The 15,617-nt window shown below is 41.7% G+C and overlaps 1 protein-coding gene across 4 annotated transcripts in view; it reads right to left on the bottom strand.

Moving 5' to 3' along the window:
* The window catches only part of LOC138978388 (segment polarity protein dishevelled homolog DVL-3-like), a 62,803-nt gene that overhangs the window by 6,887 nt on the left and 40,299 nt on the right, over positions 1-15,617 (bottom strand). For 2 of the 4 annotated variants that reach the window (XM_070351117.1, XM_070351116.1), the window contains exons 14-15: positions 15,127-15,312; positions 8,095-8,376 (exon numbers count right to left, since the gene is read on the bottom strand). In XM_070351117.1, coding sequence (XP_070207218.1) covers positions 8,095-8,376; positions 15,127-15,312 — 468 coding nt within the window. The remainder of the gene's footprint in view (positions 1-8,094; positions 8,377-15,126; positions 15,313-15,617) is intronic. The other 2 variants (XM_070351119.1, XM_070351118.1) reach the window with 1 other exon arrangement.

The raw sequence follows: 15,617 nt of genomic DNA on the forward strand, positions 1-15,617 counted from the left end.
TCTCACCTGTTACCCATTCCCCTCTGTTGAGTGTTTATCATGAAAGAGTCACCCCACTGACAAATTTATCGTGCTTATCTTGGAAGGAGATTTGAGGACATAATAAATGCTACAGTTATGCAGTGTACATGACTAGCGTGATTTTCATTCACGATTCCACACAAATTGTCATGATTCATAGCGCAGAACACACAACCTGTACAATCACATTCAAACTAGACATTAGTTTGTCACTTTTGTTCTACAAACTACGGGTTTGGATAGGGCTTTTTTCTATCTAGTTTATTAATCCACCACCTCTCACTCTTGCAACAAACTCAAATTCAAACATCCAAGAAAAACAATCGAATGAAATTATTTGACCACAAAATAAAACAAAATACAAATTAAGGATGGCAAGAATGCATGCAGCAACTCAACAGTACCACTGAGCACATTAATCATATTTATGGCTACTCTGCACCTAAACCTTAGCAGGGATGTGCAGGCTTACGCTAACACTAGTAACAATAACATCTCTGCTATCTCAGGATGGTTATCTTGCAATTTTTTCATATGTAGGATGATGCGGAATAAATACACAGTTCCCCTGGTTGCTCATGTAGGTTTAGAAATCTCACCCTCACCAATCATTTTAGAGTTGTCTCATCTACATTCTAATTATATGTTCAAAAAACAAACTTGTGTGGTAGGGGGGGAAATGAGCCTTAAGGGACACACGCTTTAAATCAAAAGCACCACCTTTCATGTAAAGGCAAATTTTTACATGAATAAAAACTAAACTCAGTACAACAGACACGGAGTAGAAAACTGTACAATCGCAACTTGCATACACATTACATGCTGTGCAAACACACTTTGATAAATCCAAATGTAAAGAACAAAACATCGACAGAAATTAAAATCAAAATACAGAAAAATAGAGAAAAATACAAAGAGGAAAGAGACTCAGAAGTAGCACTAAAGTTCATCAAAATTCAAAAATGAAGACACTAAGTTGACATGCTGCTCATCAGCTTGAGTTCACCACAAACTTTTAACATCAACCTTTTTGCTTTGGATACTTACAACTGTAACTTAACGTTACAATCCTAGTCAGACCCTTTTTTTGTTTATCTATGCACTTCAATGGAAAACAAATAACTCTTTTTTTTTCTCAAAGGGCAAATACCAATGGCTGTGATGCTATATGGCGGAATACATTATTGTTCTTTTTGTTCTGTTCTTCTCTCTAAGTTACTAAGCCCTACACACACAAAAATGAAGCATACACATCTGTATAAATGTCTCTTCTTTGTTCATTGTTGATCCATACATATGAACTATATTGATATGTTACACAACTTCACAACTCATTTTCTGCAAATTCCAGTTAGCAGCAGTCCTGACTTTGTTGTCCAATGTCCTTACTTCAAGTTCATAATATAAAATTTCAAAAATAAATTTTCATTTAATTAATATACTTACCAACTCACATAGATAGCAATAACTTCGTTTGGTTGCTAAGACATTGAAGCACTCTTACATGGTAACATGGGGAGATAACTCTAAAACAAAAGCCACCTGCCATATAAGGCATGATCCGTGGTAGTTATCTCCCCTACCGGTGCCCGCGCATGCGCAGGCCGTATACCGGTAATACTCATTCCGTTCTGAAACCCATATCCCTTTATACAAATTGCGGGGATGGCTGGGAGGGAATTCGATATGTGAGTTGGTAAGTATATTAATTAAATGAAAATTTATTTTTGAAATTTTATATTAAATTACATATTCTTACACAACTCACATAGATAGCAGATTGCTAATCTAGGTGGTGGGTAAAATTTACTCACAAATTAACATCTTGCCAGTATCTGGCCTGCAGCTACAATAGCTGACGGACCGAAAGCTCTGTACTGCCGGGAACAGATATGTCCCGTAGGAAAACATACAAAAAGGCATCTTCTGATGTCTAGTAGATGTGTACTATAAAAGCGGGTACTTAAAATATCCCGCAGATAGAAGCTCATGACTACGTTCTTGCACGTTCAATGAGCTACATTCAAGACTTATGTAAGTCTCTAAGACTTGAGAACAGGTAAAGAAGAGGCCCACACTCTGACTTCTTGAGTCCGTGCTGCCTGAAGAGGGAGGACTGACTGCCCCCCCCCCCCTTTCTTGCCACCACTGTAGGCATGCCTAATCAATGTGGCAGACCATCTAGCTAAGGTTGACTTCGCTAAGTCATTGCCTCTACAAGAGTTGATGGAAATTAACAAAAGCCTTTATTCTGATGATCTAAACAGATCAGTGCGAGTTAGAAATATATTTAAAACTCGAAATGTTCAATAGGCTAAAATGGCTCTAACAGAGCCAAACTATTGCACGTGGATTGAATTGTATTATCAGAGCTGGTTCCTCAGGTTTCTGATTATTTGCCAGAAATTTGAATCAAACCTAAGCGCTATAGATCAGTCTTTCTCCAAAGAGATGACTATAGCAAAACCAGATAGAAAATGCACCTATACTCCCGCTTCTCTCAGAAGCTACTAGAGTAAGTATGACCGCTTCTCGTGTTTAGATTAATAAGGCTAATTTTGTCAAGGATTAAACAATCCGATCTCAAAAGCTCGAAAACTAGGAGCAAATCCCAAGTCGGGACTGGAGATTTGTTTTCAGCCAACCAAAGGGAGGCTCCTTTAGCCACGATGGCTATAACGAGCCCAAGTGAAAATTTTTTTCGACCTAGCTGTTTCAGTGCAACTGATATCGCGTAACGTCTTAAAACAGAGACGTGGGGAAAAATCAGAAAGCCCGAATAGGTGGTTCGCCACCTGCAATGAACGGAGAGAAATGGAGTTCTTTCCGTTAATATTACGCCATTTGTTCCAAGCCAGACAATGTGACATGGAAACTAAGCCGCAGAACCCTTATGGGATCTCTAGACCAAATCCAGAGTTGAGGCAGAAGCCCCTGAGCGTCTCAATGATTCCCGTACAGTAGACACCCGTGTGGATCGAGTGTAAAAAACAGCGCCCTCTTGCCAGCTTTAAGGGTCTTAAGGGCTGACAACCAATGAAAAATGGGCCCATAATGTGCGACCGACAGGCCGCCCCGAGTAAAATCGAGAGTATATCCGGGAACGGTGAGACGAACATTTAGCAGAAGGAGATAGTACCAAGAGGCAAAAAACTTCTATCAGTGGCTTCTTCAAATTCACCAGAAAGAGTAGAAGCGCGTAAAGAGATAGAGCCCAGTCCGTGTGGACATACTTGTTAGACTGACTTAGAGAGTCTGCCAAGACATAAAACCTCTCAGAAAGGTACTTCGCTGCTAATAAGATCTCGTGGTGGAAACACCACATCAAAATCTCGCATGCTCGATGTGGCAGCGATGGGAAGCGAGATGCCCCTCCCCCCCCTTTTGCTTATTAAGATAAAAAAGGCCACTGAGGTGTTGCCTGATTGAATTAACACATGTTCTCCCCTGACAAGGGGAAACAATTCCACAGGAAACAGAAAAAACTGCTTCGCTGATGGAGAGAGAATCAATGGAAAAGCCTTGCATGAGCAATGGTGTGAGAATCCAATTATTGGTTGTGTCTGAGAACCAGTCGAGAAAAGACACTAACATGATCCAGCTCTTTGTTTGATTGCTTAGAATCAACATAAAAGTAGCCACTTACGATCTATTTTGTGTACCAAAGGAGGGAGTAAACATCGGCACGATCTTTGTATGTGACCCAAGAAAGGACCTAATCCCCTTCCAGCCGCTGTGGTAGCACACAAAGGCTGAAAGCAGAGTGATGACAAGCACTAAGACTCCAGTTGACAGAACTGTCAATAGTAAGAATAACAACATGCTATTGTTTGCCCACTGAACCCGACGCTAAATTGCGGTGGGTATTTGGCAAAGCGCCATGCCGGGAAGAAGATAAACAAACCCGACCTCTGAATCGCCCCGAGGGGATAAAGTGATGGGTATTTGGCAAAACGCCATGCTGAGAAGGTAAAAGGCAAAGCTGAGAACAGCCAGATTAGTGCTTTTCTAGATAAGAAAAGTCAGGCCTGCCGTGGGCTTTTATTTTGCTGTGAGTTTCTCTTTGTTAGAGAAGAGTCTGCGTGCACAGAAGAGGATTCGAAGAGAACCCTCAAGCAAGGAAGAGAATAAAATTTCACCGACAGAACAATACTGTCGGCCGAGGACTTCTCTCCGGTAAACAGCAAAGTTAGATCCTTTGTAAATGTGTCCCAACAGACACAAAGGCATCCCGTGAGTACGTAACCGCACAAGGAAAAGAACAATTCAAAGACTTGTTCAAAGACGATAAAGAAAGAAGTGCGGCCACAATCTTTCACAGCCAGGAGATCATGATCTTGAAAAAGACAGTTCCTCCTTGCTATGAACATAAAGATGAATGATCGTCAAGCCCGGTGTAGCCGGGAGCGGTTCCGTATTAAGAAGAAAAGAATACACTAAGTTCTTAGGCCTGGTGTAACCGAGGCCTACGGATAGCGCTCAGCGAGTGATGCGTTACTTGCGCGGGTGACGCAAGCGAAAGCAACGCCGCCTCGCTGCCCACAAGGAAGTGGAGGCAAAGGAAAATCATATGAAAACACTTCCACAAGTTCAAATGCCCCCAAGGGAGGATCTCAGAACTTAAATTTCGAAAATTTCCTGCAATAAGGCTCAAATCAGCTGAATGTGACGCAAGCCACAGCAAACCTGAAGCAGGAGCCTTCCCCATATGATGCCGTAAAAGGCAGAAGTGGGGCAAAACATCGTGTGAGAAAACTTTTATAAGTTGAAAAAGCCACGAAAGACTCTAAAACTTAAAGTTCGCAGATTGTTCCTGAGAAGGAGCAAAATCAGCCAAAGCCGATGGTGAAGTAAAGCAGATAACTATGCTACTGCTAACCCCTCAGGGAAACAGTGCATATTAACCTCTGCTGCTAGTGCCAAAACGATGGCAGCTTCCTGTTCAGTGAAATCCCAACGATTGTTGAAAGGATGAGAACCGGACACCGATCCTGGCAAGGCAACATTTGCCGAAACCGGAAAGGTTGGGGAAAACAAATTTCCGGAAGCCAGAACTCCGCGAACGGATGTACCATCCACCTGCCTTATGCCAGCCACAAAGCTGGGAGAGGAAGCGGATGCAGCTCGTGGAAAGGCAGAGGAAGCCGCAAAAGCGGAACCGGAAGCCAAAGACTGATGATTGCCGACTGCCAACACCAAAGTGTTAACGGCGGAAGGCAAAACCATCCTGCTACCGGAAGCGATAGCCGCCGAAGCCATCTTGGCTAATGGCATGGCAAAGGAAGACAACAAAGGTCTGCCAGTGCTAGCTAGACGAAGCTTCCGGTTGGTGGTCACAGAATGATGAGCCACACGACCAGAAGCAGCAAGCCAGGGCTGAGCCTCTTGCAGGAGCGTCCCCATGAGCCGATAGCAGCGGAAGAGGAACATCGCTCAGATAAACTTTAGCAAGTTGATAAGCCACATCAGGTGACTCTAAAAACTTGAAGTTCTCAGCCCGTTTCTGATAAGAAACGAAATCAGCAAAAGCTGATGGAGGAGGAGCAGCGGAAGTGGTTGCCGCAAACACCCCTTCCGTGAAGCAGTGTGCAGTAACCTCTGCTGCCAAAGCCAACAAATGATGTAGCTTAGCCGGAAGTCGGCGAGAAGCTTCCTCATCTGCATCTGATGCTTCTTCCTCCATATCCTGTTCATCCCCAACAGAAGCATCATAGCGATCATCTGAGGGATGTCCAGCGGAACCGGCATCCGGTAAGGCAACTTGAGCCGAAACCGGAAACGGTTGTGAAAAATTTCCGAAAACCGGAAACTCGTGGATTGAACCACCATCCGGCTGTCCAATGCCAGCGGAAAGGCTGGGAAAGGAAGCGGATGTAGCCTGAGAAAGGCTAGCGGAAGCCGCAACAGCGGAACCGGAAGCCACAGGCTGATGAATGACTCCCGCCAGCAGCGAAGTGCTAACGGCGGAAGTCAAACCTCTCCTGCCACCGGAAGCCGCCCCGACTGGAATTGAGGGGGCGGAACCAGCAGAGGATCCTCTCCTGCCACCGGAAGCCACCCCGACTGAGATTGAGGGGGCGGAACCAGCAGAGGACTGACTAGCATGAGCATCGACCAGCCCCAATAAAATAGAACCGGAAGATCCTGTAACCTGTCTGCCAGCAGCCACCCCGACTGGAATTGAGGGGGCGGAACCAGCAGACACATGCCCTTCACATCCCATGCCCAGGACCGTGAAAACGGAGCCAGGTTGGTCTGTGGAAAAACCCTTACTGTCAGTGTGCAATTCCGCCGAGACGGAAACCGACGTCAAAGGTTTGCGTACTTCGCCAAGAACACCCGAAAGTGCTGATGTCCTAGACTCAGACAAAAACTTGTCTCAAGATGAGTCCGACATATCCAACACCGTCGTTGGATCTGCGACCACGCCAGCGGACGTGACCGTCGCAGTCGGTTCGAAACGAACCCGCACAAGCGAATGAACATTTACAACACCCGAAGGAAGGGGCAGAGCAGCACGCGAGGCTATTTGCCCTTTCCGACGAGATCAAAACATGCACCTCTGTTTAAAAAGACGATAATATCGCCAGCAAATCGGCTTTAGTCAAAGCTAAAACAGCGCTAGGCGCTTGAACTTTATAGAAAGAAGCCGCAACAGACGAGGAAGGTTTGTCAATCGAAACCGTAACACAATTCATCATTCGCCGGGTTGAAAACGTAAACAGAAACGTTATCGCTCAGTGAAAATTTTCTGAGTACGAGACGCAGTGGTAGTAGCTACCTTAACTTTAAATTGGTTGCATTGCCTGACTGAGAACTGGGAGAGCAAGCCTGGCTGGTCGAACTCCGAGTTTTCACTCACTCTCTAAATCTTAAGGTTAGTCCGCCATTTTGTATGACAAAACTGAACCAAAATACAAGTTGCAACACACTCCAAAAGTTAAAACAAACGCGTCTCGGTAATAAAAATGAAAGCTCTCACCCAATACTTGAAGTAGAGATGAACCAACAACAGCGTTACCAAGATTCGATGGTCAGTCACCGCCGTGAAGACCAATAGCTTTAGATCAAAGCCAGAGTACTACAGCACGTCTTGCTCCGTGCGTTGAAGAAAAAGGAATGAGTATTACCGGTATACGGCCTGCGCATGCGCGGGCACCGGTAGGGGAGATAACTACCACGGATCATGCCTTATATGGCAGGTGGCTTTTGTTTTAGAGTTATCTCCCCATGTTACCATGTAAGAGTGCTTCAATGTCTTAGCAACCAAACGAAGTTATTGCTATCTATGTGAGTTGTGTAAGAATATGTAATTTAATTGTTGTTTTCGTTGCCTCTCACTAAAGTGACTAGCTCTTCAATATCCACATTGAATGACAATTTCAGACTGATCAAAAGACAGCACCCCATCGGGAGGGGGGATGCTATTGGTTGTAAGCTATAAACAGATAAAGACTGTGATTCTGAGGCCGACCAGTTCAGAGATTTGTTTTCCTTGACACCAAAACTGCCAACATCAGATTCTACGTCCGAAAATCTTTTGGACACAACCTTGTGTGGAATATTGCGTATGTCCAGTGATACAAACAATTCCTTGTTGGTTTTGTGTTGTAAAAAAAAATTGAGTTTCTGCCCTTGTCCACTTCCAGGTTCTTTTCAGTCAGCTGTCATCGATCACCCCCCACCACCCCATACCCAGCACTCCTACCCCACCCCACCCCATTTAAAAAAATATATATATTCCACACATATATACCCCAAAAGTCAGAACTCTCCAAATAAGTTTAACTTTCCCAAAAGAGAATCGAACACAGTATCTGATGTCAGCTTAAAATCATCTATGTACATGAGAAAGTCAAAGACCACCAAAAATGGACCTTACTGGCACGGAAAAGAGATCTATGTACACATATCAAAAACAAAACAAAAAACACCATCCAAACTACGACCACAGAAAAGAGAAGACAACCACAATCAAACATAAAATTGACAAAATGCTCTGCATGATGTTAAAAAAAACCAAAAAACAAAAAAGTCAAGAAATGCTTTACATGACGTCCACAAAGAACTCACATGGATTGCCCATTGCCATTCTGAACGACTGCCGGCTTCCAGACAGTTCAGCCGGCATAGCGCCCAAGGGCACTGGTTGACCCGGTTGTCCGGGCATCCCCTGCATCCCGGGCATCATCCCCTGCATGCCAGGCATCATCCCCGGCACCATCGGGACCGGTGCAGGCGGTATGTGACGACTGCTGACGATGCTGGCTGCATCAGATTCGCTACCACTGCCCATGGGTGAGGCTGACTTGCGTTCCCCTTTCTCCTTCTTGCTGCTGCCTGAGTGGCTGCTCCCTGGAAAAAGACAACAAATGTAGGGTGTCAGTCATGAGCATGAGTCAAGCTTATTTTACACCTTGTCACTTTTCTTGGAAGAGTCGAGGAAACACCTCATTTAAGACGTTTAACTTTGTAGACTGACGTACTTGTCTTTATAATTTCAAATGCAGAGAACACCTTGCCTCTCAATTTGTTAATCCACACATACATGTGCCACATTAACAACATATTCGATCAGCTCGGTCTCCTTTTTTCTAGCTAAGAACCAATCCCCATGATCTCATCCCGAAAATGTTCAAACAGAAATCAAGAAAAATCTGCTCAACCCCACCCCATCCCTCTCACTACCTACTGTTGAAATCAAACAGATAAAACATGTTCATTCTGAATCTCAGTTAAAGCAAACCAAAATATACACACGATACTATGTCCAACCACTGCTTAAATTGTGTGTAATTAGCTGTCAAAAACTTATGAACTGAACAAAAAAATCAAATCATGATTATTTTTTTCTTCTAACGACCACCACAAGAATCAGGACTGCTCCTCAATTTTTCCACTACAAGAAAATTGTCCTCAAAGCTATAATCATATATTCTTTTTTCATTGCACTCTTAGTCTTAAGCTTGAGCATTAAAAGTTAAACAAAAAAATTATCGTATCAGTCAAGACATGAAACAAAATATAAACACTGTAACAACAAACGATTTGTGCCTGAAAATGTTCAATCATGCCAATGTTCCTATGTCAGTAAATAACATAGACATGCTTCCAATCAAAGCAAATTATCTTAAACTAATCTAAAGCATCACATCCAGCCTTTGCTTACTTAATAAAGTATAAATAATTCTGCACTGACAATCTTAAGATTAAACTGCGCATTATAAAACACGTCAGATTTAGCCTCAAATTATTTCCTGGTAATACCATGGTATTAGTATCACAAGTTAAAACAAAACTAAAACAAACAAACAAACAATTGAAAACAGAAACAAATGGAAAACTTCATTATGATCAACAACAAAAGGTCTACCTTATGCAATTTAATTTATGTATAGATCACAAACATCTAACAGTTTTATGCACAAGTGTTTCACTTCAGAGTCAATGAGGTGTCATAAACTTAAATTTTAAATATTTTGATCCACCCCCCCCCCCCCCCCCCAAGTTTTTTTTTCAGTGTTTAAGCATTAGCAAGCAATGCACAGAAAATCAATTCTCTGAACTTCTTCTTCTTCTTCAGCGTTCCAGAATGTTCTGGTTACGTGTGAGCTCGTTTGCCCATTTGGGTTCCCCACACTATACTCTGAGAGCATAGTCAGCTCACTCCGCTTTCGTTGAGTAGGCATGCTGGGTATTTTCGTGTTTCCATAACTCACCGAACTCTGACATGAATTACAGGATCTTTTCCGTGCGCACTTGGTCTTGTGCTTGCGTGTACACACGAAGGGGGTTAAGTCACTAGCAGGTCTGCACATAAGTTGACCTGGGAGATCGGAAAAATCTCCACTCTTAACCCACCAGGCGGCAGCGACCGGGATTCGAACACACGACCTTCCGATTAGGAGGCCGACGTCTTACCACCACGCCACTGCGCCCAATTCTCTGAAAAACAGCACAGCTGGTGTTCTGCTTTCCTGATTATTTTCACAGTTGTATTTGGTGATAATGTGTGTGTACCGGTACTTGTAGTATAAGTATACACAAAGGTGCTTGAAGACAGGGTGGGGAGAGGATAGCGAGAGTAAGAACAGGAGTGAGAGAGAGAAGACTTGAGTAGAAAGAATAGTGTAAGAGATAGGCAGTCAGGCTTGAATGAATACATTAAAATATACTCAGGGAAAAAAAACTGAAAAAAAACCCCACTTTCCTCAGAGAAGTACAGACATTAAAACTGAACTACTTGTAGTTGTATACCATTTTGAATCCATGCATAACCCAGAACTAAAAGTAAAAGCTAACTTTTGATTCTACTCAAGTTCATTTTTCGATCTCAGGTACATGTACCTTGCTTTCTTTAGGATTAACAAATATTCATGAGCTGCATGTCAAACTTTTACAGGTTAAGCAAACTCACATTAAAGCCTATGCTCGTTTAAATATAAAATCAAATGACTTGAGATTCACAAGAAAACGTAAAAGATAATGAATAAAAAGACTATTAGCACAAATTTGCTGCGTATATCTTGTCACAAGATTTCATCCGACCAGAATCTAAAGCAATGCTTCCTTTAAAGCTACTAGCATTCACAAGCAGTTCATGTAAATTGTAATCTACACAGACAATCTATCAAAGAGTAATCCTTATACTACAAGGAAATTTCTCGTATAGCAAACTACTTTATTTTATAAACTGATCTCCAAGAAAGGCTAACTGTAATTTAGCTAAGTCTCTTCCATATACTATCCATATTTTGTAATATTATGCTAAACTTCACAATACTTTTCACTTGATTTATAAAAGAAAGAATAGAGAAAGAAGATACTAGACACCTTGAACACACCTTAAACAAAACAAGTAAGGATTCTACTGGTTGGTCTTGATTAAATCACCACAATAACAGAAAACAATGTCACTGTAGGCTTAACTTCATTACATATGATGTAGTTTTATTCATTCTCCCTCCTCTAATACCTACCCTAATATCATCCTGATGCATAATTATCATATATGTACCTGTCAGGCGACCCAGACAGAAAAATAAACCTGTAGTTTTTAACATCAAAGCTACATCATTAACAGATAGCCGAACTCTGTAGTCTCTTACTGCCAAATAAACAGTTAGATTCTTGTTTTAAAAAACTGCAAAGTTCCACAATCTTAGCTGCATATCCTATCTCATAAAATAGTAAAGACGTATCCCAAAATCTTTACTGTAACACTCACTTAACAAAGTACAGATTCCTCTGAAATTGAAACTGCAACTACTTCTGAGCAGGGTAAAAGACAAAAACAGAGGCAACCAAAGAAACAAATAAAAGAATGCATCAACTAAGAATTTTTTTTAAAAAGCACAGAAAAAGAACAGATAACCAGACTAGAAAAGGGATATAACCTAGCCGCAAGGGGAAAGCACTAAAGTACAATGCAGCAAAACGCGGACAGAACCTGGAATCATGAAGCAGCACATTTGCACTTTGCACAGACAACAAGAACAAGGGAAAGGGGGGCATGGGGATAGGGAGAGGAGTGTGCAGAAAGCGGCAACGACTGCATAAAGGAGACGACGTCCCAGACATCACCAGACGACAGACATGGCCGCAGCAACACCACACGCCCGACTGACCTTCCCGCAAAACATTAGAAGCAGACGCAGAGGCAGCGAGCACAGCAGGGGTGGCCATTTTAGAGCTAAGAGGCGTGGTGGCCTTTTTGGAGTTGTTGTTGGGCTCTGCGTCTTCGTAGCAGAGCGTTTTTGACAGTAGGCGCTCGGTGGACATTCGAGCTGGCCACCGCAGCGACAGGGGCATGCACGAGCACGTATTGTGCACTGCAGAGGCAAAAACATCCCCTCGTTACTTTATCGTTACTGAGGTAAAGTCGAAGCCTCCTTTTTTTTCCTTTTTTTTAAACAACAACTAAAACACCTTGGACACTAGGCCTTAAATCTGTCAACATCCAATTTCCAAACGCAAAGAAAAAAAATTGTGGATACTCAAGCTCAGATAAACTGTCTAAAACTGTTCTACATCTTAATAAAATAACTACAGATGATTTTCTTTCTTTACAGCAATGACTCTTTCAGTCAAAATAATGTTATTTAAAAAGCTCATGAGCTATTGTTCTTGCCATAAATTCTACATTCTGGGAAAACTTGCACTGAACAATGATCACCCCAAAAAGATGGATATTCATCAATTTCAAGGAAGGGGTCAACTAAAAATAACAGGTGTGGGTGGTAGGTAAGAAAAGCACAGAATGTACAAATCATAACATCCCTGTTCTTTTGCAGAAAAGAAAGTTTTAAACACATTTGGGGGAAAAGTATTCCTTGTTTCTGTCGAACTTAAACAAAAATCAAAAGTCTAAAACACCTTGGACACTAGGTCTGAACCTTGTTGATGTACCTACAACTGCATAATGCTAGGCACTGAAGCAAACATTAAACCCTACAAAGCACCCTCTAACTCTGCCTAGAGAGGACAAAATGAAATGCTGCCTGAACAATGATCTACAGGTTGTTAGAAAACAGATGATAAAGCAAAATTGTTGTACAGCTGAAAAATATACTTAACCTGATAGAAGTTAGAACTAGACCAATACTGACTTTCCTTCTGCAGTTGACAAAGGTATTGAAAAAGACAGGGAAAATTACTGTGTGTGACTGTTTGGCATATTTTTCATTGAACACATCTTTCTCAATGCTATCGTTATCACAAATGAACACACACTGGGACACAGGTGCTGAATAAGAATTGCACAAAACAAATGTAACAGACCTGCAACAACTGCCAGCCATAACATAAAAAAGCTCATCCAGCCATAGCAGCATAGCATACGCTTGTAAACAGCTCAGCAACATTTCATTCATGTCACAGTTGCTGAAACCATACCAACAACACTCTTTACTCTGCTTCAGCAAATCAACCAAGAAAGCCAAAAGCTTTGAAACATAAAGGCACTGAGAACATAAAAGAAAACTAAAATTGCTTTGAGTAAACATTGACATTTTACTTATTCTTGAAATGCTTTAAAACACCATCATAACTCAACCTGTAAGCCTGTCAACTGCCTCACAATGGAATCTACCTCGCATGGTGCACACATGCGCACGAAAAAGATCCCACGTTCACAGCGAAAGTCTCAGGGATTGGAAAACACGAAGACACGCATGCATCATCTCTCATCTCTGATTATCATGATCGTATTTCGATACTTTGACGAGACAAACCCAATGCTGGTGTGTCGAAGAAGACAGCCACAGCGGGCTTGTTCTAATCAAAGTATCACACCATATCTTCAGCGTATTACCAATACCTGTCCCAATATAGACCAGTTGGTCTAAGAGGACGTTAAACCCTAATAGTCAGTCATGCTCAGAGTCACAATGAGCAAGAAGAACTCTTTACGCACATGATTCTATCTCAGGCACAAGACAGTGACCCATATGTTGATAGTTCACTCAGCAGCAGTTTGAAACTATAGCTAAAAAAAAATAAATTTAAAAACCCACACACACACATTTTTGAGGAAGACAGTCCATCATTACACTTAGTGACGCTGGTAGCCGTTTGCCTCTGCATGCCAGCATTCTAAAGTATTACGAAAGGGTTCCACTCATTATAATTACATTACAGGGGAGATAAGTCAACACAATTTCAACTACTTTTATCTGAAGTTATGTCCCTTCACTTCAAGCCTACAAAGTATCTGAAGGTATAAACTTGTCTACTGAAAGTTAGGAAGAAGAAAGAAAATATGACAGATATATTCCAATACAAAAAATATATATAAAAAAAACACAGAAAATGCCATAGCATATGAATGAACAAACAAATGTGCCGAAACACAAACGTGTACAGAAGAAATTTGACTGAGTTTACATGAGATTACACTGAAGTTACTCTACATGATGAATTTCACCTGATTTAGTAAAATGATACATGTATCAGTTTCAACCTGCTATACAATTTGAAAACTAGTTGATATTGAAAACGAGAAAAGGAGCAAGAGTTTCCGTGTTCCTTCTGGACACAGAAAGATCAGCTAATCTATGCAAGACAACATCTGTGTGTGTTTGTCTCAATGCGTGTCTGTGTGTCTCTCCGTGTCTGTGTGCGCGCATTAGAGAGAGAGATAGAGACAGAGAGAGAGACAGAGAGAGAGACACAGAGAGAGACACAGAGAGAGAGAGAGAGAGAGAGAGAGAGACAGAGAGAGAGAGATAGAGAGACAGACAGAGACAGACAGACAGAGAGAGAGGGAGATGAGATTGAGAGAGATAGAGAGAGAGAGATAGAGAGAGAGAGGGAGAGAGAGACAGACAGGGAGGGAGAGAGAGAGAGTACAGATATATGCGTAGGACAGAAGTTGGACATAGCATGATGGGTATTTTTAGGGGAAAAAATCACTAACTTAGTTTAGGGTGGACCCAATGAGGTCTGATACCAAGTATAGGTATCTAAAACAACCACTGCAACATAACTATCGGATGGGAATAAGAAATTAAGATTTGCTTGCTCATGATTGTGTGTTGTTTTTTCTTCTTCTTTGTTTGCGGACTATGACTACACATTTCCAATCACAACTAGGGTATAATTAACTGATCTAATTGACATCACAGCACACCAACATTTTAAGTTGAAGCTACATGTACTGTGCAACAATATACACAAATACGTACTTAACACTTGTTTGTCTCTGCTTACATATTGATTTACTTCAAACCCTGTGAAACTGGTGTGATCCAGTTTAAGCACAGAAACGAATGACATGAAAGTGAAACCTCAGCTCAATATGTATACTGTCAAAAAATATGTTTAATTCACAAGATACGCTGAAAATGAAGGGAAGTAACTCCAAAACTGCTGAAACTGTAAAAAAGGTAAAATAAAGATCAAATTTGAAGTTTGTGTGCATAGAAACTAAACCAAAAAAACAAATCTAAGAAACAAACAAAAACAGAACAGTAACTTCAGAACTCTGCCCCAGCTGAGCAGACTAAATTTCTCTCCTTTCCTTTTTCTGTTCTCTTTCTTGTAAATAAGCAAAGGCTGGTAGTGATACTGATAGTTCCACACAAAAAAGGAAGGGAGGTAACCAACCTAAACTACTGTTGGACCCATACATGCTGGCATGCAGAGGGCCCTCCCCTGCGTGCAGGGAGCAGGGGCCGGCCCCGTTGTGATGAGAGGGATTGTAGGACATCTCTTTTTGCTTGTCCTTGTTCTCCCACAGTTTACGTAACTGATTGTAAGTGGTCACTAAACAAGTACAGTCTTTATTGGCCACTGAAAAACACAACAGAAAACAAAATGCTGTCCATTCCCTGTGTTGACTGACATCAAAGTGACAGACTAAGCAGAGACGTTTGCTGCACGCCAAGCGACTTGCTACACCTGCTGTGGAGTTTTTGCTGCAGCTCAAAGACACTCAGAGTGCAAAAGGATTCCCTAATTGGCTACTGTTGTCACTGAGGATGTTTAAATCTGTACAAAACACACACTCGGACAAAATAGAGAAAATGCTATCTCCTCCTTGGAAATCAGTGGCAATTGTATCTGTTTACTTTAGATATTTTACCATTTCTCCAAGG

The sequence above is a fragment of the Littorina saxatilis genome, linkage group LG10 (genome assembly GCF_037325665.1).
Source record: "Littorina saxatilis isolate snail1 linkage group LG10, US_GU_Lsax_2.0, whole genome shotgun sequence".
In the NCBI taxonomy this organism is placed as follows: Eukaryota; Metazoa; Mollusca; class Gastropoda; order Littorinimorpha; family Littorinidae; genus Littorina; species Littorina saxatilis.